The sequence below is a fragment of the Scardinius erythrophthalmus genome (genome assembly GCF_964197995.2).
Source record: "Scardinius erythrophthalmus genome assembly, chromosome: 15".
NCBI lineage: Eukaryota > Metazoa > Chordata > Actinopteri > Cypriniformes > Leuciscidae > Scardinius > Scardinius erythrophthalmus.
In genome coordinates this window covers 11,173,772-11,195,884 of record NC_138235.1, presented here as the reverse complement: position 1 = coordinate 11,195,884, position 22,113 = coordinate 11,173,772, and the positions used below count along the sequence as shown (strand labels likewise).

Here is a 22,113-nt window from a genome sequence, read left to right as displayed (position 1 = left end):
AGAAACATAGGCTATATAATGTATCTAAATAAAAACTAATTGTAGATTCATAATATACGTTTTTCAGTGTATAAATTGGGTGTTTTTTTATGATAGATAAACCCTCACACGAGGATGATCATATTTGGGAGTCGGCAGCAGCATCTGAAAGATTGAAAACCCCTGGTATAATATAATGAACAGTGATTGCCATTTACTATGTTTGTTGTTCATCACCTGTTTTTTGTTTTAAGGTGCTGCACTTTTAGGCAATAGAGCGAAACCGTCGGGTTCCGGAAGTCCATTCATTTTCTCCATAGGGAAAACCGATAACTTCTAAACCTTTAAAGACCGCCCTACCATGAGCCGTGAGGTTGTTAAACGATGGTATTTGCTTCTGTTGAAGCCGTCAACCCGGATTATTTCAGCTTAGTTTTAAAATAATCGTGTTTATTAGCATAATTTGTGGTGAAAAACTACACCACCCATGATGCTGTACAGAAATTACACCAATCAGAGAGTAGTAACAAGAAAACCCCGCCTCTAGCTCCGCCCAGTCCCATGACGCACTGCGAATGACACAATCATGACGCCCATCCCTACACTCTCTAAAAATATTGAAATGTTCATATATGCAATAAACCTGTATAGTTTTTATACATATAATCAACATTTGTCAATGAGTAGTTTTATATTTTGCCATCATTTTTTATTTGATGATGCTGTTCACAATGCTTCATGGGATTGTAGTTCTTTCCCTCACTAAAGTACACAGTCTTGTCCCTTTGTCTTTTTGTCCAATTTTCAAAACCTTTTTTTTGCTTCAAATCACAGTTTTTATTGTTGTGTTTCACCTCGTTGCTGGCTGGTTTGGTTCGTTGCTAATATCCCTTTAATTATATTTTTAAATCCCTATGGGAGAAATGAAGAAAACAAATCCGGAACCAGTGCCGCTGGAAAAGTGTGCGGGCACTATATGCACTAACATATTTGCTGTATTTTCTATCTGAAGTTGCTAGACATGTTTGTTGTAATAGCTTAGGTTAGTTACACGAGACGAGCAGAATGATTGTGATTGTCGAGTGTGTGCTGATCTGCTGTAGGCTCTGGTTCCGGCAGACTGGGATCTGTCTCGGGACACTGATCGCACTGCGGTGGAGGTTGGTTCTGGACTCACCTTTTCATCTTCCTCTAGCGCTCTAACACTTCCCTGCTAGGCTTTCCTTCAGTGTTGCTTAGTTCTCTCAGATATAAGCATTCTGTCGTCACTCGCTCAGCAGAATCTCCACGCTGCTCTTTTCCACACAGTTCAAGTGGAGGGTGATTTAAGGAGTAAAGAGCACCACACCTGTGAATGTGTCTTTAAACTGGCGCATATGATGCCAGGTCTTCTGAAGCCATATACTTTTACACGAAGCATATGAATCATATGGACCAGTTTTATTTTAATAGGCTGAGGAACACATTTCATTCAATGCTTTTCTTCTGGACTCTCTTGATCATTCTTCTTGTATCCGAGCTTGTAACTTCCTTAAAACCTGCTTGTGACCAGTGGGGAAAATCCTGTGCGTTATCATGTGATGTACCTGGATTACTAACAACTAGGCCTGTCATGATTATTGATTAATGATCGTGGTTATTTGATCTAGTCGCATTTATTTAATAAATAGATAACCGCAATAATTGGACTGCATTATTATATTATATTATATTATATTATATTATATTATATTATATTATATTATATTATATTATATTATATTATATTATATTATATTATATTATATTTTTTTAAAAACCTGTTGGACTTGTTTTTGACTTTTAATCAGAATTCTGAAAACCTAAAAAAAAAAAAAAAAAAATGGTCACACTGGACAGAAATATAGACATTTAAAACACACACACACACATATGCATATTTATACTAGGGCTGTCAAAAGATTAATCGCGATTAATCGCATCCAAAATAAAAGTTTGTGTTTAAATAATATATGTGTGTGTACTGCGTATAATTAAATTTGTATATATAAATACACACACATGCTTGTATATATTTAAGAAAAATGTGTAATTTATATATAAAAAAATTATATTTATATATAATATAAATTATATATAAATATATACAGTATATGTATGCAAATATTTCTTAAATATATACATGCATGTGTGTGTATTTATATATACAATTTAATTATACAGAGTACACACACATATATTATTTAAACACAAACTTTTATTTTGGATGCGATTAATCGCGATTAATCTTTTGACAGCCCTAATTTATACATATGGAATATTACAATAAAAAATAAATGATATATATATATATTTAAGGAGTAAAGATATATATATATATATATGTGTGTGTGTGTGTATTTATTATACTTATTATATTTTTTATTGTAATATTCCTAAATATGTTATTTTAGGAGCTGGCAGGGGGAGAAGAGGACCCTGGTGAGACACTCAGACGCTCAGTGATGGCGAAGAGAATGAAAAAAAAGAAGAAGGTCAGGACTCTGCTAACTTTATAAATACATGTAGTGTATGATTACCAATATACAGAATATTTTTTTACTTATTTTTTACAATGACTACTTGATACAATGATATTTCATCACTAATGGTTATTAAAAGTTAAGTTACAATGCAATCAATTTTAATCATTAATTTATTTTCTTTTTGACACAATAATGACTACTACAACCATAAAAAACATACTACTTATGAATATTCCATTACTATTTATTTATTTAGAAAATTACAATAAAAAGTTAATAATGCAATTTATTTGCTTCTTTTTTTGATACGATGATTACCACAACAATAAAACAATATTAATTATGATTACTGTTAAGCTATTCTCATCATTATTTTTATTTTAGAAAATGAATGGCTATGAAAAGGTCAAGTAATAATGCAAAGAATACATGAAATAGTTACTTTCCCTGCAGAAGTGTGAATATTGGTACAGGAGATCGTCCCTCTTAGAGGTTGACCTCCTGCGCTCGATTGGTTCTGTCTGTAATGTCTGCGTGTGGTCTCTGTGTTGAAGCTGCTGAAGGAGAGGACGGTAGAGTCTCCTCCAGACGAGGAGGTGACAGCAGTGCCGGAGCGGGACAGACCTGATCATGATGAGGATGATGATGATGTACAGCCAGTGCGCTCACCGAGAGGTGAGGGAACTCTCCGGTTATACACGTCATTACAAAGCCCAGGTTTCACTAGAGCTACGTCTACATTAATCCGGATAGATTTGAAAATGGAGTTTTCGTTTAAAAGCGCTCTCCGTTCCACATTAGCGTTTTCAAGCGTTTTCAAAAAGTTTCTCATCCACACTGAAACGTCGGAAAACTCTCACAAAAGCTCACAGAGATGATACAGACAGAACACGACATAATCAAGTTATCACAATTCTTCTTGCAGGATCATTTTATTTAGCACAATATCTCAGCATCACTGATGCGTCCAGGTCGACTCACTCTCAATTATATGTTTGGTCTAAAACGCTAGAACTGCTGTCATGTTTTTGCTGCAGATGCAAGTAAATTTTGTGTCATCTTTGCAGGACTGTGATATGAAGAGTGTGCAAAGTAACATATTTTAGCAACAGTGTGAAAGTCAATAGCACATAACAGGCACAATACCAGTATAAACATGAATATCTATACAATATGTGTCACATGACTAAACTTACGTCATCTTTTTTAAATACCTCCGTTTTCACAGTCCGCACTACAGCTCAAAAACACCGTTTTCAAATGTATCCACTTTGTAAAGCGTTTTCAAAAAGCTTTGTTTTTGGTTGCTAAAAGTGCCGTCTCAGTGTGGAGAGAAAAAGAAAAACTGAGGGCTGGGTGCTATGACAGTATATAGCATGTGACAACTAAAAAAATCATAATGTGAAGCTGTTCAGTTTGGTTTCTGTGCACACTATTCTTACATCCTCACAATCTCTCCAGATCTTCCTCCTCGTCCTGTGATGAGGCCGGGATCCAGCCAATCAGAGACCAGCATGAGACAGCGCATGACTGAGAAGCTGAGGGCAGCGAAGGTGAAGTTCGTCTAAAATAGAAAGTGTATTTCAGGATATATTTCAGAATACTAACTCACGGTTGTGCTTCCAAACTTCAGTCTAAAGCTGCCAGTCTTCTAGAGCAGGAAAGCATCATTGAGCCCGCCAGCCGCCTACAGAGTCTGCGGGACAGAGAAACCCTCACTCGATTCGACAGAGACGTAAGCACCCCTCCTTTGAAACAGGGATATTAAAGAAAAATATCAACATGTAATGTATGAAAAGTTAAACTGTCCTGGTATGATCATGTTTAGAGCATTCTTTGTCTCATTTAGTTTCTCTGTCACCATAAACAAAGTATTATAATATGTACTTCCGTTCAAAGTATATTTCTTTTATTTAGCCAGGACCATTAAATTGATCAAAAGTGAAAGTAAAGATAATGCTACAAAAGATTTTTATTTAGAGTAAATGCTGTTATTATCTTTCTATTCATCAAAGAATCGTGTAAAAACACTGTTTCCACACAAATATTGAGCAGCACAACTGTTTTTAGCATTGATGATAATCAGAAATGTTTCTTGAGCATCAAATCATCATATTAGAATGATTTCTGAAGGATCATGTGACACTGAAGACTGGATTAATAATTCAATTTTTACAACATATTCACATAGAAATCAGTGATTTAAAGTTGTGATATTTCACAATGTTACTGTTTTTACTATATTTTTTATCAAATAAGTCTTGGTGGTGAGCATAAGAGACTTCTCTCAAAAACATTAAAGTCCCCCTGTGGTGAAAATCCAGTTTTTAATGTTGTTTATATGTCTATGTGGTGTTTTTAATATGCTTTAAGACAAACCATGTGTAAATTCATAAGTCGACTCCATTGCTGAGTATTTCCTCCTTCAAACTGCAGTGAACCAAAGACAGTCTCAAAAACACGCTTTGAAATCGCTGGTGTTTCTGACGTCACAAACTACCTTGTAACCAATCAGATCAACGTGTGATCGTCAACCAGTGGATCTCTGAGCTGAGTGAGTGAGTGGAGGCGGGGCTCATTTGCATATTCATAGAACCGCGTATACTAAATGAGGCAAGGGTGAAGAGTTGCATACAAGCTATTTTAAGCCATGAAGAAAAAGATTTCAAGGAAAAAACGCTTAAATATGTCAATTTGGTGATCAAAGATGAGTTTTAAATGATTGACTACAGGGGGACTTCTGAAAAAAACATCTGAACAGTAGTAAATACAAATGATTTTATATGTTCTTTTTATAATTAAGAGTAAAACACACCACCTCTCGTTTAGAAGTTTGCAATGTAATCTGATCTGCTCTCATCCTGTCGTGGTGTCCTCCTCCAGACGGATCCAGATCTACAGGCTGATGAAGACTCGTCCTTCACTGCCAGGCTGAAGTTTCGTGATGTGGCCAGACGTGCAACCAAAGACATAAGGGTAAGAAAAGACTCCTGTTTCTGCTGGTAAGGTAAAGAAAGCAACAGAAATTGCATATTATAAAATGATAGATTCTGACTTTTTAATATTTCTTTACACTCTACATTGTGCATAGTTGCATGTGTGTATTAATAAAGATGATATTTCCCACATCAGGTGAAGTACTGTATGTGATCAGAATTAATTAAGAAACACATTAGAAATCCTCAAATCCTGACATAGATGTGTGTGTTTGGTTTCTGAGCAGACCGAAGCTGGTTTGCCGACCGCTGAAGAGGCGTACAACTTCTTCACCTTCAACTTCGACCCAGAGCCTCAACAGCAACGCCCACGTAAGAAAAGACGTCCCGGGAGAAGAGAAGCAGAGGAGGGAGGAGAGGGGGAATCAGGGGAAGAAGACGGAGAGGATGAAGAAGAAGGGGAGGAAGAGAGGGAGTGTGAAGGAGAGGAAGAGTCTGAAGCCAGGGTGACTTGTGTTTGTGTGTTTGTTTCTGATTAGAATAAACAACAGAGACTGTTTATGGTATATGTACTTTATGTTAAAGGGATACTCCACTTTTTTTGGAAATAGGCTCATTTTACAACTGAGCTAAACAATTGAGTTTTACCGTTTTTTAAATCCATTCAGCCGATCTCCGGTTCTGGCGGTACCACTTTTCGCATAGCTTAGCATAGATCATTGAATCGGACAGGACCATTAACATCTCTCTCAAAAAAATGACCAAAGAGTTTCGATATTTTTCCAATTTAAAACTTGACTCTTCTGTAGTTACATCGTGCACTAAGAGTGCAGCAGGCGTAATAATATGACGCAGCGCCTGAAAATAGTCCCCAGCTCGGTAACTTCCAACGTGACCGGGACTAAGTTTGTCTAACCTATTAGACCTATTTTCAGGCGCTGCGTCATATCATTACGCCTGCTGGACTCATGGTACGGCAGTAAAGTTTCTTGATTATTACGCAGGAATGAGAGTATAGTTCCTAGCCATATCAGCCTAGAAAATCGCAACTTTACATTTTCCGTCGGTCTTAGTACACAATGTAACTACAGAAGAGTCAAGTTTTAAATAGGAAAAATATCGAAACTCTTTGGTAATTTTTTTTGAGAGAAATGCTAATGGTCCTGTCCGATTCAATGATGTATGCTAAGCTATGCTAAAAGTGGTACCGCCAGACCCGGAGATCGGCTGAATGGGTTCGAAAACGGTAAAACTCAACTGTTTAACTCTGGGGGAGTTGTAAAATGAGCCTATTTCCAAAAAAAAACGGAGTATCCCTTTAAGATGGACACTAACAAACAACGTCATTTCCACATGTAAATTATATCAGTGACCAAACGTTGACCATTCAATCAGGGTCCATATTTTAGGGTCCGTGAACCAAAATATTGGGTAAAAAATTAGGGCTGTCAATGCGATCTATTCAAAATTAACGCGTTAAAATCATTTAACACAAATAAATTACTGAAGCAAGCGTAATTGCTTCATTAACGAAAATTGAACATCAGCAAAATCATTCAATCGATCCAAACAGCGCTAAGTTAAAGAGAACCAGCTTGTTACATCAGAGATGAGACTCATGTCACGTTGTAGGTTTAAATTTTTTTACGATAAGTATGCGATTAATTGTGATTAAAAATAGTAAACTATTGACAGCCCTGGTTAAAATTTATATACATTAAACATATTTTAATAAATGACTGGTCACCTTTTTAATACATTTTTTGCAGTTTATTGGGCAATGACTTATTATACAAGTAAGCGTGTTTCATTACTTGGAGATTTCATATCAACTACACTTAATGCAATTAAATCCCTGTTTAGGATGAAGATGCTCCACTGGTCAGAGATGAGGAGGAGGATTTGTTCATCATTGACCAATCAGCACAGGACTTCCTGGAAGTGAGGAGAGCAGAGTATATGGACTACAGTAGGCGACTGCAGAGGGAGCGAGAGACACTGTTTGTTCCCAGCATGAGGACAGGTACACAAACAGAAACGCTCTTTATCTTAACCCTCCTCTAGCAGGTCGAATGATGGGTACACCTTGTGTCCCACAGTTCCTGCCTCGAGTAAGCTGTCCGAGAACGTGCGTCCCCGTTACCTGGAGGAGGAGGGGCTATATGTGGGCGAGAGGCCGCACGTCTGCCTGACAAATCAGAACATTTTGGAAAACCGAATCCTCAAGCAGGGCGAGGTAATGAAAAGACATCATGATCGGGCAAGAGCACAAAACTTCATATGCTAACTTCTATCAAAATTAGGGATGCGCCGATATGAACATTTTGGCTGATACCGATAACCGATAATACTTTATATTTGAAAGCCGATAATCAATATAAGCCGATAAATCTAAATCTGATTACAAAAACAAAAGTCTCACCATTAAAATCCATGTCCCAAGCACACAATTATAAAAATGTTCTCATAATTTCATGTAGCCAATATGACAGACACATGTTGCACTGAACTGTATTTTACTTTTTTGAATGGATTTCAGTCATATTTTAAGCAATTCAAAACCATTATGGTGAACAGTGCTCATCTGAAGTGTCTCATCTGGAAGAAATAATCCATTATTTATCGGCTTTAATATATTGGCCAAATTTCTTTATTGGGCCGTTAACATTAAAAATGAACATGTATCGATACTGATATGGTGGCTGATATATCGTGCATCCCTAATAAAAATGATACTGTAAAAAACAAATGTAATTATCCTAATGTGAGTGTTTGTGCAGGGAAGGAAGTGGTTTGGAGACGATGGGCGTATTCTGGCTCTGCCCGACCCAATCAAAGAGTCCTCGTCCAGACCGCCTCTCTTCCACCTGGAGGATGAGCTGGACCCTGCGCTGCAGACGGCCTACAGAAAGGTCAGAGATCCAGCTAATGAGAACTGTAATCACATTAGATTCTCTGTGTTTTTCTTCTCGGAAGCTTTGCGTTTTAATGAGCTGATAAAATATTTCAACTCAAATTAATATTTCATGTCTTAATTATTTACTTATGTGGCAAATAGGCGTGTACTAAGTTGCTCTGAAATAAGCACTTTGCGTCGGTTTCCTGATCACCATGTTTGGGTTTATTTTGTGATAACAACGGCTGGATGTACACAATGCTTTGTATCACAAACCCATTTTTTGACATTGTCCCGTTAATACAAGATCCCAGGCTGTTCAATGAGTGCAACTAGTTATTAGATTTGGCAAAGGAAGCATGACTCGTATTAAATGCACTGGTTTTGGATGACAGTTGTCTATGGTCCCAAGGCACCAGACCTCTGATGCTTGTCTTGAGATGAAGAATCCGTTGTTTTCTTTCCCACATAAAATTATTGGAATCAACACAAAACCCTGTTCACAATCTATTTTCCTTTTCTTTTTTTGACTTTAGAAGATAATCAATTCCAGGGACCCCAGGTCACTAGGTCTGGAAAACATGGAATAAAATCTCATGGCAAGCTGTGAAAATTTCTAAAGTGAATATTTTTTTTACTAGCTTAGCTTAGCTCTAAAAATATTTCAAGCTCTTTTACGACTTTTAAAAATCATGCTAAAATGCAATCCTGTAATGTTTACTAGCACTTTTTGGTTTCAAATCCTCCATGCAGCCTGTTTCCAGGCAATATGAACCGCCAATAATATTTGTTGAGATGAGAGGTGTGAGAACGGAGATGGGATCCAGATGTGTGGTGATGTCACGAATTCTGTAGTGAGACGGGGCAGTGAGGTCACATGTGCCGGTCACGCCTTACAGAACTCAAAATAGGAGATATGTAATGGATATTAGGATGTACTCACACACACACACACACACACACACACACACACACACACACACACACACACACACACAAACGGAGTGATAACACACCCACCCAGCCATGTGTGTTTAATAAATCGAGATACTTGAAATGCAAATTGAAATGAATCAAAAGAAGAACACGCCATGAGGACATCTGAATATTAAAATGCTCACAGACATGTGGAGCTAATTGACACAAAGTGTTCTGGTAATGCAACCCATTAAAACATAAAAGAGTGAGAATGAGAATCATGAAGTGGATGTCAGGAGTGCATGGCTGATAACCAATGAGAAAGCCACAGTATACTTAGTCCTCATGCACAGTACAGGCAGTAGAGGAGTAGTGTTGACTATCAACCATTCAACCCTGTTACCTAAGAAAGAAAAACCATTACAGGCACTTTTTATGGTACGCTACAAAACAGGACCTGTTTTTCCATTTTCATTTAGAACAAGTCAGCTCTGATGTTATGATAAAGTCGCTAAATGCTAAAGTTGTCACGGTACGTGTTACTGAAGCACATGAAGGGGAGGAATAATACTAGGAGAAAGACTTGAATAACAATATTCTGGAAAACGCAGGTGTAAAATACGCACACTAAAAATATTAACGAGAACCAACAAACACTAAGGGAGAGCTGAAGGCTTATAAGCAGGACCAAACAAAGGGAACTAATAAGTTGATTAACAAGACACAGGTGAATGAAATGACTAATTAAACTAATTCTCACTGTTAACTAGTTGCTAATTAGCATGTATTTACTAGGAAATTGACTGTTTATTAGTACATATAAAGCACATATTAATGTCGTATTCTGCATGATTATATTCTACATCCCTTAATTCTACCCAATACCTAAACTTAACAACTACCTTACTAACAATTAATAAGCAGTACACAGAAGATAGTAGTTAATACTGAGAACTGGACCCTAAACTCATATTTGGTCACAATCATCTAAAAAACTGAAAAGTATCTCTTTGTGTAATAAAACTGCAAAATAAACAGAATAAAGAAAAATAAAACAGCAACAGCTGTTTTCAAACGTATTGGTTTGATTAACGTGTTGTGCGTAGCCTACGATGTCATTTTGTTTGCGCGTGAGAGTTCATTAACATGCGGTGACCATGGCGGATGCAATATTACACTATTTCAAGAAATCACGGAAAGATGAGCGAGAAGGAGAAAAAGAGCCATCTACATCTGAGTCTGCTTTACCTTTCCTCGAGGAGACAGCGAGTGAAGCGGATCCTGAGGATTCCCGTTTCCAGGACACGCATGTTTCATCACTGGACTGGAGTGAGACTTCCACAAGTCACGACACACATCGGCACAATGCCAAATGATTTTGTCTCATTATAACAGTGGAAACAACTTAAAATATGCCATAATTTAAGGTCATACAGATAAGAGGAAGACATCATTCGAAACTGTTAACTCTCACTCACAATAAAAACAAAACATTGTGCTTTTGTAAAATGAAGAAAACAATCAGGATGCTAGATTAATCTAAACTCAGTGTATCGGCCACTAGCAAGCTCTTGCGTGCCATCTGAACTCTTGCTTTGGGTTAGTGCGTAGATCAACTCTTCTTCTGCTCTTCTTACTGTTTTGGCGGTTAGTAAACAGTGTTGCATTACCGCACATGCCCCCTTCTGGATTGTTGTGTTAATCGAATGTGACTGACTGTTTTCATCATCTGACTGTATGCACCAAACTGTGACGTTCACACCGTCATGGTTCAGGACTAATACATATACCGTTACTCCCCTACTATATAGTATATATTGCTTTACATGAGTGTACTTTATGTATGTGGTAAATTTTGATATACTTATAGTAGCTCTATGTCAGAGCTATTAATTCATTATGTAGTGATATTGATGATTACGATACCTGTAAGGTTTTGTTCAATATGTCTGATGAATAATTGTAGTCAATAGTTGTGTTATTAGATTGATTTTAAATGGTAACTCTCGCCAAAATTGAACCTGGGCTCTTTTTGTTAATCTATACGAGTCAAACTTTCGTGTAAAGGCATAATTAGAATGGAAACGCCACTTTTACGTTTGACCGTGTTGTCTTTTTATGTTAAATGCCTTGTGAATGGGGCACTTGTATGATAGCATCAAAATCACTATTTTTAAAACACTAAGAAGGCTCGACACAACAACTGGAATTTTGTCAGTCAAAAGTAGTCGAATCGAATGCAAAATTCCTGACAAAATTTCAGCCACCAGAAACACTAACTGATAAAGTGTGTACACTTTGTGAACACAAACAATGTAGTCAATGCTTGAGTTTGTGTGTAGAGCCCCTGGTGATACTTCCAGCAAAGTTTCATGTTGTGTCAAGCCTTCTTAGTGTTTTAAAAACAGTGCTTTTGATGCTATCATAGAAGTGCCCCATTCACTCCCATTCAAAAGGCATTTTTAACCTAAAACGAAAATACGGTCAAACTTCTAATTATGAAGTTTTTCCATTCTTATTATGCTTTTACACGAAAGTTTGACTTGGGTAGATTAACAAAAAGAGCCTAGGTTCAATTTTGGCGAGAGTTTCCCTTTAAATGCAAGATGAAGTTGTAGGAGTCTTTGAGGTCCGTCCAGGATTGAGCAGTGCAGTGCAGGGAGACGCAGTGTTTGGAAGCAGCAGAAGTTCTTCTGGTATGGAAGATTGTAGAGAAGCAGATGTTGAATCAATTGAGATGCACCTTGAGCTGGTCACATGCACAAGTTGTGATTTGTAAGTGTCAAAAAGCAAAAGCTCGCTGAGCCAGAGCTGGATCTCTAATCACCTCAGGATAAGAATCCCAAGGGTTGGAAGGAATGTGAATAGACTAATATTAGAATAGATGCCATTCAGTTTATTTAAACTGGACAAACTTAATATCCGTAAAGTTTTATTCACTGACCCTTTGTTGTAAAATACAGAAAATCTGCTTTTAATACTATTAGTGGAAATGCATAATGAATGGATGAATGAGTCTTCACACTGGATTAATATGGTGTTTCCCCGGTTGTCGGCTCTGTTTCAGGCTCTGAAGTCGAAGCATGTGAACCTTTACATATCTGGAATGGGCGATCCCCAGTCAGACTACCAGCTAGATGTGGATGTGTCGGGCCTCATCTTCTCCCATCATCCTCTCTTCAGTCGTGAACATGTGCTGGCAGCCCGTCTCGCCCAGCTGTACGATCAGCACCTGACCAGACAGCACAAGAGCATCACGCGACTCCTGACCGATAAGGTAACGCAGAAGAGGGAAAACGCAAAACCAAGCCTCCTGTTCTTAAAACTCATTCTGAATGTGTGTGTGTGTGTGTTTGTGTAGTTGAACGGCTTGAGGAACACGATACATAATATGCTTGAGCTACACAGAGGAGAGGCTCTGAGTCAGGTGACCCAGCAGAGGATGGCAGAGTACAAACAGGAAGTGAGGTAAGAAACAGGCTTCGTACAAGGTGCTTCAATTTGACTTTTTGACATTTAAGTCCTGGAAAACCCTTGAAACCAACCATGTTTGCGAAGAGGTACTTGAAAAGTGCTTGACTTATTTAAATACAATATATACTCATATATGAGTATTCGGAAAAACACAAAAATGCAATCTTTTCACGCAAAATTAACACTGCAGCCTGTCTGATAAACAATACGCCAACATTATAATATAAAATATTCTTTATTGAACAATAATAGCAATTATAAACTTTGTATTTAATATATATATATATATTATTAAATACGTTGTAAGTTGTATTTTGGATACCTTATATCTGTAATTTGAGTTTAAAAAATACTAAAGATATTGTTTGATAAGTGCGATCTCTGATTGTAGTCCTTCAAAACCAAAAAAGTAGAGCTTGAAAAGTCCTTGAAAGTCCTGAAATTTAATTTTACAGTATCTGTACAAACCCTGAAGAAACTTCCAATCACCTCTACCTTCAGTAATATATTTATGATAGTCATTCTGTCACATTTATTTTAAATCTGTCCTCTGTATTCTTCTGTATATTCAGACACACTCGTCAGTTGCGTGATGTTGAGCAGGAAAAGGACAGAGCTCTCCTCAAAAGCATCATCAGAGTGTGGAAGGAGCTCAAAGCTCTCAGAGACTTCCAGAGATTCACCAACACGCCTTTCAAACTCTTTGTCAGGAGGTATGTCATCTTATGTCATGTGTCATATGTTTTGTGCTTTGTGTAATGTGGCTTTACCTCTGCAGGGAGAAGGTGGAGAGAGAGCAGGACGAGCAGGAGTATGAGAATGACATTGTGGCGGAAGTGGAAGAGCTGCAGGCGGAGACAGAGGAAGATTATCAGAAGAAGATGAGTGAATACAGAAGACAACATGAGCAATGGAAATCCTGGAAGAGAAAACAGGTAACACTACACATGCAATGCAATCGCTTGATATTCTCATTGGTAGTCGCCTTATAACTAACTTTCATTTAAAATTTAAACTTTGTTCCTGCAAATCATGGTCAATGTTAATAGCCACACATGTTTTGTCTTAAAAACTACTGTTTATGCATCCATAATCCTGTTTGAAACCAGATTGACATGAGATGTTCACAGCATGCTTCTGATTCTCTCAGAAAGTCTTAAAGAAAAAGCAGAAAAAGAAAAGACAGCAGGAAGAAGAAGAAGAGGATGAGGAAAGTGAGGAGGAGTTGGGAGAGGAGCCAGAGAAGCCGGATCCTCCAGAGAAACCAGACATGGGCTCCCTGGAAGAGCAAGTGCGGGAGAAGGTTGCCAGGATCCGCAGGAAACCTGGAGAACCGGTTCTGATTCCAGAACTTACTATCTCCGGGCCCGTCACCCCCAATGAGCAGTGTCCTCGGTGAATGAACACACACACACACACACACACACTGATACTCTTACCTAAGACCTTAAGGGTATTGAGTGTCTTTAAAAAGATGAATAAATGAGAGCCATTCACACAGAATGTGTTTTTCCATTTCACTGCTCTACTTTTCCATTGTTTTTCAATGTAAACACATGCTAGATGGACGTGTTTGACCGTTGCGCTCAAGTCTTTTGCATGACGCGGCATTCTAAAAACGTGGTGGTCAAGTTAAAATGAGTTCAACTTTTTTTTTTTTTTTTTTTGTTGCTTTACTGCCCTTCCTTTTGTGTGAATGGCCCCTAATGGTGTTATCCAAGGTAAGCAACACTTAGAGTACGTTTACACTGCAATGATATGCTTAAAACTGAGAATTTTTTCCTTTGAATTTTTTCCTTTGAAAACGACAAAAAATGCTGTATTCTGCTGCCAGGCCATTAGATGGCGATGAAACACTATAGACTTAATACACGTAAAAACACGTAATATGCATGACGTCATTGTCTTCAGAGATTCGGGTTTTCGTTGTTTACACAGAGATCGTTTTCAAAAGATTGCGTTTTCAGGCAACCAAAACGCAGTTGTCGTGTAAATGAACTGCCAAAACGCATTAAAATTTTACGTTTTTAGTAGAAAACGGTGTCGCGTAAACATCCCCTTACTTTTGCTCTTATTTGAGGTTAGTGATTTGAGCAAACTCCTTAAACCAGGGATGCCCAATCCTATTCCTGGAGATCTAGCTTTCTGCAAACTTCAGCTCCAATCCTGATCAAACACAATTAATTAATTACAGACAGGTGTGTTGGAGCTGAATCTCCAGGAAGAGGATTAGGTACCCCTGACTTAAACTGTCTTTAGTATTAAACTTCCAGGCATAACTTGTCCCATACTGTTTGTCCTGTATATGTAAATGAATGAAATTTGTGGACATAAATTCGGCAAAAAAAAAAAAAAAAACACCTCAACAACCACACAGCAAAGCCCTGGCAACTACCTGCAATATTCCAGCAACGCCTTCGCAACCTCCCAGGACGTCCAAGCCTCCACCCTCAACACCGTCCCGTGCTACTGCTAAAACATGTAGAATAGGCCTACCTCAAGGCTGTGACACACAGAGCCAACGGTTGGCCAGTGTTGGGTCATCGTTGAGCATCTTTCGGCCTTGTTTGCAGTGTATTCTACACTGCTGACACTAGTAAAACAGTTGTAGTAAAGCAGTTGCTCATTATCATGCACCGAAAAGGGTCACTGTGAACAGAGCTGTTTTGAGGAGGTAAAAAGGGTGTTGTTTTACACAACCATTGAGGAATTTTAACCAAAGTATATTACAAACTTTACACGAAGACCCTAAAGAGTCATACCAACTTGTGGAAAATGGGCATCCGATGACCCCTTTAAGGCAACAACACAAGGTGACAACACAGTCTGATTTGTTGCTGCTAGTTCATTGATGTTGGTTTGATGTGTCTGTGCCTTTAGAAAGTCAAACTTCAATAACACCATTACAACCTTAAGACCACTCAGGACACCTTAACAACTCGCTGAAAACCCCCATCAACCCTTGCATTGTTTCCGTCACTTTTGCCTGGGTAAAGACTCAGCGTTTCTCCAGAAAAAGTAAACTAGTTTTTGTTTGTGCCTTGTCTAGTGCCGAGTTTGCTCGTAGAGAGGATGTGTCCAAACGTGCCCTCTTCATCAAGGTCCTGTACAACGATAAAGAAGTTTCCAGAACGGACAGTCGAGCCCTCAACATGGATTTCAGAGTCCACTTTGGTCAGATCTTCAACCTGAAGATTGTGAACTGGCCAGAGAGCATCAAACTGCAGGTATGGTTGGGTTGAGTGTATATGCACAATTCCTCCGCCGTTTGTGTTTATGCGTTTCAGACGTTCTGGATGTTGTCTCGCAGGTGTTTGAGGGTGTCGGCTCATCTTTCACCCTGCTGGTGGAGGTGTGTGTGCCGGTTCCAGAATCTTCTGTCCTGACCAGCAGTGCACCATCTGAGGAGATGGAGTTCAGCAGCAACCAGAGAGTCACCTTCAACCACGAGGGTGTTGGCAGTGGTAAGTCAGGGATAATGTACATCCAGCCGGTTGTTATCTCAGAATAAACCCCACCCCCGACAGGGTGATGAAGACCCCGACGCGAAACGGAGTTGATATATTTTATTATGTCTTTAAACGCAAAGCTTCAGCGGAGAGAGCAGTTGCTAGCACGGCATGTTCAAACTAGACGGACATTTAAGGGATACGGTGCAGTCACACCACTTATTACACAACATTTCACCACATAAATAATTATGGAGATAAGAGATTTCAGATTAAGAGATTATTGATTTCAGATTAAACTGTTTTAAAATCATAGCTGTTTTCTTATAATCCAACAGTGTACAAAACAATAGTCTCAAAATGGCAGCAGCTGCGTTTGTATGAAACAAGAGAGAGCGTGTTTAATGATGCTGGATGGCATAATTAAATAACTGTACACAAAATATTTTTATATATTTTATAAGCTCAACAAATGCAAAACTTCCACGAAGAAAAAACAAGCGTATAGCGCTGCTGACTTCAGTAACCCAGATGAGCCTCAGTTGTTATCTAGGAATAACACACCGCTGGATGGCGCTATTAACCAATCAGAATCAAGTATTCCACAGAGCCGTGTAATAAACACTCTTAAAACCTGCCTAAACAAATTTCTGTGCATCATAGTCATTCCCCCCAAAGCAAAGGCTGTTGTTTTATATCTCATTTGTGGTAGGTGTCCCGTTCTCTTTCGAGGCTGACGGCACCAGCACACAGACCCTGCTGACGTCAGGGAAGCTCTCCTGCTGCGTGTCATGGGCTGTAGGGGAAGATGACGTCCCCCTTGCTCCCCCGTCCAGTCAGCCTGCAGGGGGCATGTACAGGTCAGAGACCCAGCCCTGCATTAGTGTGTTGTTTTCAGAGTTGTGCTGGATAAGATGGACTGTTTTCTCTCTCTTCAGTGGTATTGGGCAGATGGACGCTATTGCCTGTATCGGGGCATCTAGTCTGAATGACAGGAAGAAATTGGGGAAGTGGGCGGCTGAGTCTCGCCTCGACCCCAACGACCCCAACAACACCTCCATCATGCAACTACTCTCGGTACTCTTCCCAGAAATCTTGAATGCACCTTTAATCATTGCGAGTCACAAGACTGTGCCTATTAGCCATTCTAATTTGAAAAAAGACAGAAACCAGCACCAGTCCGTTGACATTGATGGAGAAATATGCAGTTTAGTCAAAAAATATTTGAGTACTCAACACCACTGTAGAAAATACCAAGAGGAATCTATTATTCTTGGTGTCTCTCTCTGTGTCTGTAGGTGGTGAGTGGTGGAGATATGGCGGTTCCTGAATACTTTCGTCTGGAGCAGCTTCAGGAGGAGTTTAATTTCGTGAGCGATGAGGAGCTGCAGCGTTCCCGTCGCTTCCGTCTCCTGAGGCTGCGGAGTCAGGAGGTGGCGGAGTTCCGGCACTTTAAATGCGTCCCCTCCATGGAGCGCGAGATATCCCAAAATGTGTTCCAGGTGAGATCACTTAACCTCTGTGAAAACCATAGACTGTGAAAAATATGTGTCTGTAGTGTCAGTGACGTCACCCGTAGGCTTCTGATGAGCATTTTTGAAGCCCAAAGTGGGCAGAGCCGTTCGTCGCCATCTTGGCAGCGCGTCACTCCCGGATAACAGAAAATGGGCAAAAAGGCGGGATTAGCTGAGGTGACGTGACACCTCAGCTAATCAGACAGCAGACAAACAGCAGACAGCCGTTTGCTGTAACAGACAGCAGACAAACGGCTAGTAGTGACAGCAGCAGCAATCCACCTGTCACTCAAGTGGCCACGCCCTTAATTATGCAGAACTTTAAAGGTGGTATCAGTGATTTCAGGCCCAAAAATATTTTTATCACATTCATCTAATCTTTCCTAACGATCCGCTAGCTGCCCTTTTGTGCTCGTGCACGGCTGCACGCGAAGTCAGAGCTGAAGAAGAAGCTGCCTCAAAACCTCACAACACCCTCCCCCTGTCGGTGATTGGTTGGAACACTACTTGTTTTGGTTTTGAGTGTTTGGCTAAACCATTTGTTTTTGTGTGCAGATCTCAGAGCCTAGGCTGCCTACAGAGACGCGTTTTTTTGACGGCATGCTTATGGGGCGGGCAGCTAGCGGATCGTTAGGAAAGATTAGATGAATGTGATAAAAATATTTTTGGGCCTGAAATCACTGATACCACCTTTAAGGCTTAATATAAATTAAACCCCCGGGTGAAAAAATCACCCCCGACATAGTTTTCATGAAGGGCAAAATTAGCTATATAGACCAAAACCACTTTCTGTACCAGGCTGTAAACGTTTTTTTCTGCTGTAAAATTGGGCATATTAACATGGGGGTTTATGGGATTGACTCTCTTTTGGAGCCTGTCTCTAGTGGCCAGTCGCTGAATTGCAGTTTAAGTCACTTCCATGTTGGGTTCAAGAGAGAGACTGGAAGGTTGCCGCTCGGTGAAAACGGCCTGTGTCCAACATGGTTACAACAGAACTGTCTGTGAAGTGGTGGGTGTCCTAAGATAGTCCAGACTAGATGAATGGCCAAGGGCTTCAAAGAGGTAGTGTTTGAAAAAGATATATAAAAATGGGAAGACCGTCCAGGTAGGAGTCGAAAGTTGCATTTAAAGATTAAATAGAAAACATTTAAAAAAAAAGGTAAATTATTATAGTTTATTGTATTGCCACCTAGTGTCGAGTAGGTGTCTGTGCAAGATGTCATGGCAAGTCTGTGAATGAAATGTACAGTTAATGTAGGTTTCCTTATCTTTCAGGAAGTATGTAATTAGTTTGCATGTTAATTGAACATATGTCAGAACAAATGGGTGGTTTTGTGTCATCATTTTGTTTCAGGATTATGAGAAGAGACTAAAGGATGGCGAGATCATCGATACAAAAGAGCACATTGATTCACATCGAGCTCTCGTGGCTAAATATCTGCAAAAAGTGAGTGATGAGTTATGGAGTTATTTTGCTTTCTTTCTTACTTGGACTAGCGTTCAAAAGTTTGGGGTCGGGAAGATTTTTACAAATATTTTTGAAAGAAGTCTCTCAAGCTCACCTTGGCTGCATTTATTTGATCAAAAATAGAGCAAAACAGTATTTTTTTTTAATATTATTACAATTTCAAATAACTGTTTTCTATGTGAATATACTATGTTAAAATCTAATTATTCCTGTGATCAAAGCTGAATTTTCAGCATCATCACTCCAGTCTTCAGTGTCACATGATCCTCCAGAAATCATTCTAATATGATGATTTGATGCTCAAGAAACATTTCTGATTATTATCACTGTTGAAAACAGTTGAGCTGCTTCATATTTTTGTGGAAACAGTGTTTTTTTTTTCACGTTTCTTGTATGAAATTTGAACAGCATTTATTTCAAAAATAAATCTTTATGTATGTCTTCACTGTCACTTTTGATCAATATAATGCATCCTTGATGAATAAAACTATTATTTAATAATAAATAAAAAATCGCACCGACCCTAAATATCTTTTTTTTTCTTCTGTTTTGTCTTGATGTTTTTAACATGAAAGGACAGTGGACAGTAATGCGAGTTGTGTATAGGATAAATGTGGTATGTATGGATTGGTCTGCAAAGGGCCCTTAAAATCAAATTCTCTGTTTGTCACTCTGTCTCAGGTTCGGGAGTCAGTCATTAATCGTTCCCTTATAGCGAAGCATCATTTCATCCTGTCCGACGTGGTTTCGGAGGACGAGGTTCCCAGCATCGGGTAAAACGTCTCTATTGTTGATCTCATTTACTTTAAATAGAGGCGTATGGAGGCATCCTCATCTTTAAGACTCCGCCCACTCCTAGATGTCATATTCAGATATGGTCTGGTACACATACTCGCCCAGTAACAAATGCTCTTCCTTTCAAGTTAAATCCAGTTAATGCACTGTAGTTAATTAAATAACTATTGTATTTGATGATGATTATTATATAGAAGCAGTTTATGGTATGTTCATGCCATGGGCAGTGTAGTTTGAGCACGGACTGCAGAGCGCCAGTTTTTATCTATTTTATCTGTATAAAGTGATCTTTATTTGACAGCTCTCGTATTTTATTTCTCTTTTTTTTCTCCTGTATGTTTGTATATTCAGTGGTCCAGGTGCTGGGTATGTTCTGAGGATTTTTCCGTTCTTTTTTCAGTCTTTTGTATTCCTTTATTTTCCTTGTGTTCCTCCCCTCAGATCTGTGTGTTCATGAGATGCCATTTTCTGTAGAATTAGTCAGTGTAAAGTATGTTAGAGGAGTCCAGTCCCACACTGCTGTGTGTGTGTGTGTGTGTGTGTGTGTGTGTGTGTGTGTGTGTGTGTGTGTGTGTGTGTGTGTGTGTGTGTGTGTTACTGTGGAAATCACACACTCAGAGAGTGTTTGTGTGTTTAATCTGCTGTATGGTGAGTACTGATAGTGTGTTTAGAGCAGCAGTACTAATGTATGTGTGTACCCTCATGTTGTTACAAACCCATATCCTCCAAACACAGCAAAGCAAACACACACCTTTTGAGGTGCAAGTTAAAGGAAAGGACTTAATGCAAAGAGTATATAACTGCACACTCCCTTAAAGTCCCCCTGTGGGGAAAATCCAGTTTTTAATGTGGTTTATATGTCTATGTGGTGTTTTTAATATGCTTTAAGACAAACCTTGTGTAAATTCAAGTCAAGTCAAGTCTCCTTCATTTATATAGCGCTTTTAACAATGTGGATTGTTTCAAAGCAGCTTTACAGAGATAATAGGAAATTACCGTAACAGATTGTTTTGGCTTTACAACAGCTAGGATAAAGTTATTGTCCAGCTAAAGTTAGTTCTGATTGATTGATTCACTTCCGTTGTGAAGATCATTAGTTATTAACTCAGGGGTCGCTAACACAACACCGTTCTAACAGGAAAACCCTTAACGCGCTCCTGCCGCTCATCCGCACAAAACAGTGCCTGGTGTCTCGGGAACACACTCCCTGAAATAGGTTCGAAGGTGCAAGCGATTATCCGTTATTTCTGTGCAAACCTCAAAAATGCAGACATTTCTCATATGCACATTACGTGTTCAGTCCAAAGGTATGCGCGTTTGAATATATATATATAATTCATAAGTCGACAGCATTGCTGAGTATTTTCTCCTTCAAACTGCAGTGAACCAAAGACAGTCTCAAAAACGGTTTGAAATCGCTGGTGTTTCTGACGTCACAAACTACCTTGTAACCAATCAGATCGTCAGAATGTGTGATCGTCAACGAGTGGATCTCTGAGCTGAGTGAGTGAGTGGAGGCGGGGCTCATTTGCATATTCATAGAACCACACATACTAAATGAGGCAAGGGTGTCGAGTTACATTCAAGCTATTTTAAGCCATGAATAACTTTTTAAAAGATTTTAAAAGGTTAAAATATGTAATTTTGGTGATGAAAGATGATCTAAAAAGATTTAAGGGATGTAATTATAGACTACAGGGGGACTTTAAGCACATTTTATTGTTACCAATGTTTCGCCACAACAAGTAGCCTTTGTCAAGGTATAATTCCTTGCAAAGGTTGGAATTATACCTTGACAAAGGCTACTTGCTGTGCCGAAACGTTGGTAATAATAAAATGTGCTTTAGAAAGTGTGCAGTTATATTCTCTTTGCATTGTGTTCCAAACCCATATGAAATTCTTTCTTTGTGGAGCACCAAGGCCGTTGTCCACCAAAGCGTTTTTAGCCAGCTGAAAACGCCTAGCTATGGGCACTTGAGACACTTTGCTTGTTATGATACCCGCGAATATCCGCGAAAGTGTTACTAGTATCTCATTTCACACATATTTTGTTTCTGGGTTGATTCTACATTAAAATGTCGATACAATGTAACGTATTTTCTCTGGCTCTTGTTTTAAATGATTTTGTTCCGTTATTATGCTTGTTGTCGTCGTCTGTTGACGTTGTACAAGCAGACTGT

The 22,113-nt window shown here is 38.9% G+C and overlaps 1 protein-coding gene across 1 annotated transcript in view; it reads left to right on the top strand.

Annotated features, from left to right (window-relative positions):
• Nucleotides 1-22,113, top strand: part of cc2d2a (coiled-coil and C2 domain containing 2A) — a 35,962-nt gene that overhangs the window by 830 nt on the left and 13,019 nt on the right. Inside the window, exons 3-23 of the mRNA XM_081387239.1 lie at nt 2,412-2,492; nt 3,038-3,158; nt 3,945-4,036; nt 4,117-4,218; nt 5,367-5,459; nt 5,707-5,925; nt 7,283-7,442; nt 7,519-7,655; nt 8,200-8,331; nt 12,301-12,510; nt 12,595-12,701; nt 13,280-13,420; nt 13,486-13,642; nt 13,858-14,102; nt 15,757-15,934; nt 16,018-16,171; nt 16,869-17,016; nt 17,095-17,233; nt 17,455-17,658; nt 19,025-19,117; nt 19,820-19,911. Of these exons, the coding sequence (XP_081243365.1) occupies nt 2,412-2,492; nt 3,038-3,158; nt 3,945-4,036; nt 4,117-4,218; nt 5,367-5,459; nt 5,707-5,925; nt 7,283-7,442; nt 7,519-7,655; nt 8,200-8,331; nt 12,301-12,510; nt 12,595-12,701; nt 13,280-13,420; nt 13,486-13,642; nt 13,858-14,102; nt 15,757-15,934; nt 16,018-16,171; nt 16,869-17,016; nt 17,095-17,233; nt 17,455-17,658; nt 19,025-19,117; nt 19,820-19,911 (3,005 nt within the window). The remainder of the gene's footprint in view (nt 1-2,411; nt 2,493-3,037; nt 3,159-3,944; nt 4,037-4,116; nt 4,219-5,366; nt 5,460-5,706; nt 5,926-7,282; nt 7,443-7,518; nt 7,656-8,199; nt 8,332-12,300; nt 12,511-12,594; nt 12,702-13,279; nt 13,421-13,485; nt 13,643-13,857; nt 14,103-15,756; nt 15,935-16,017; nt 16,172-16,868; nt 17,017-17,094; nt 17,234-17,454; nt 17,659-19,024; nt 19,118-19,819; nt 19,912-22,113) is intronic.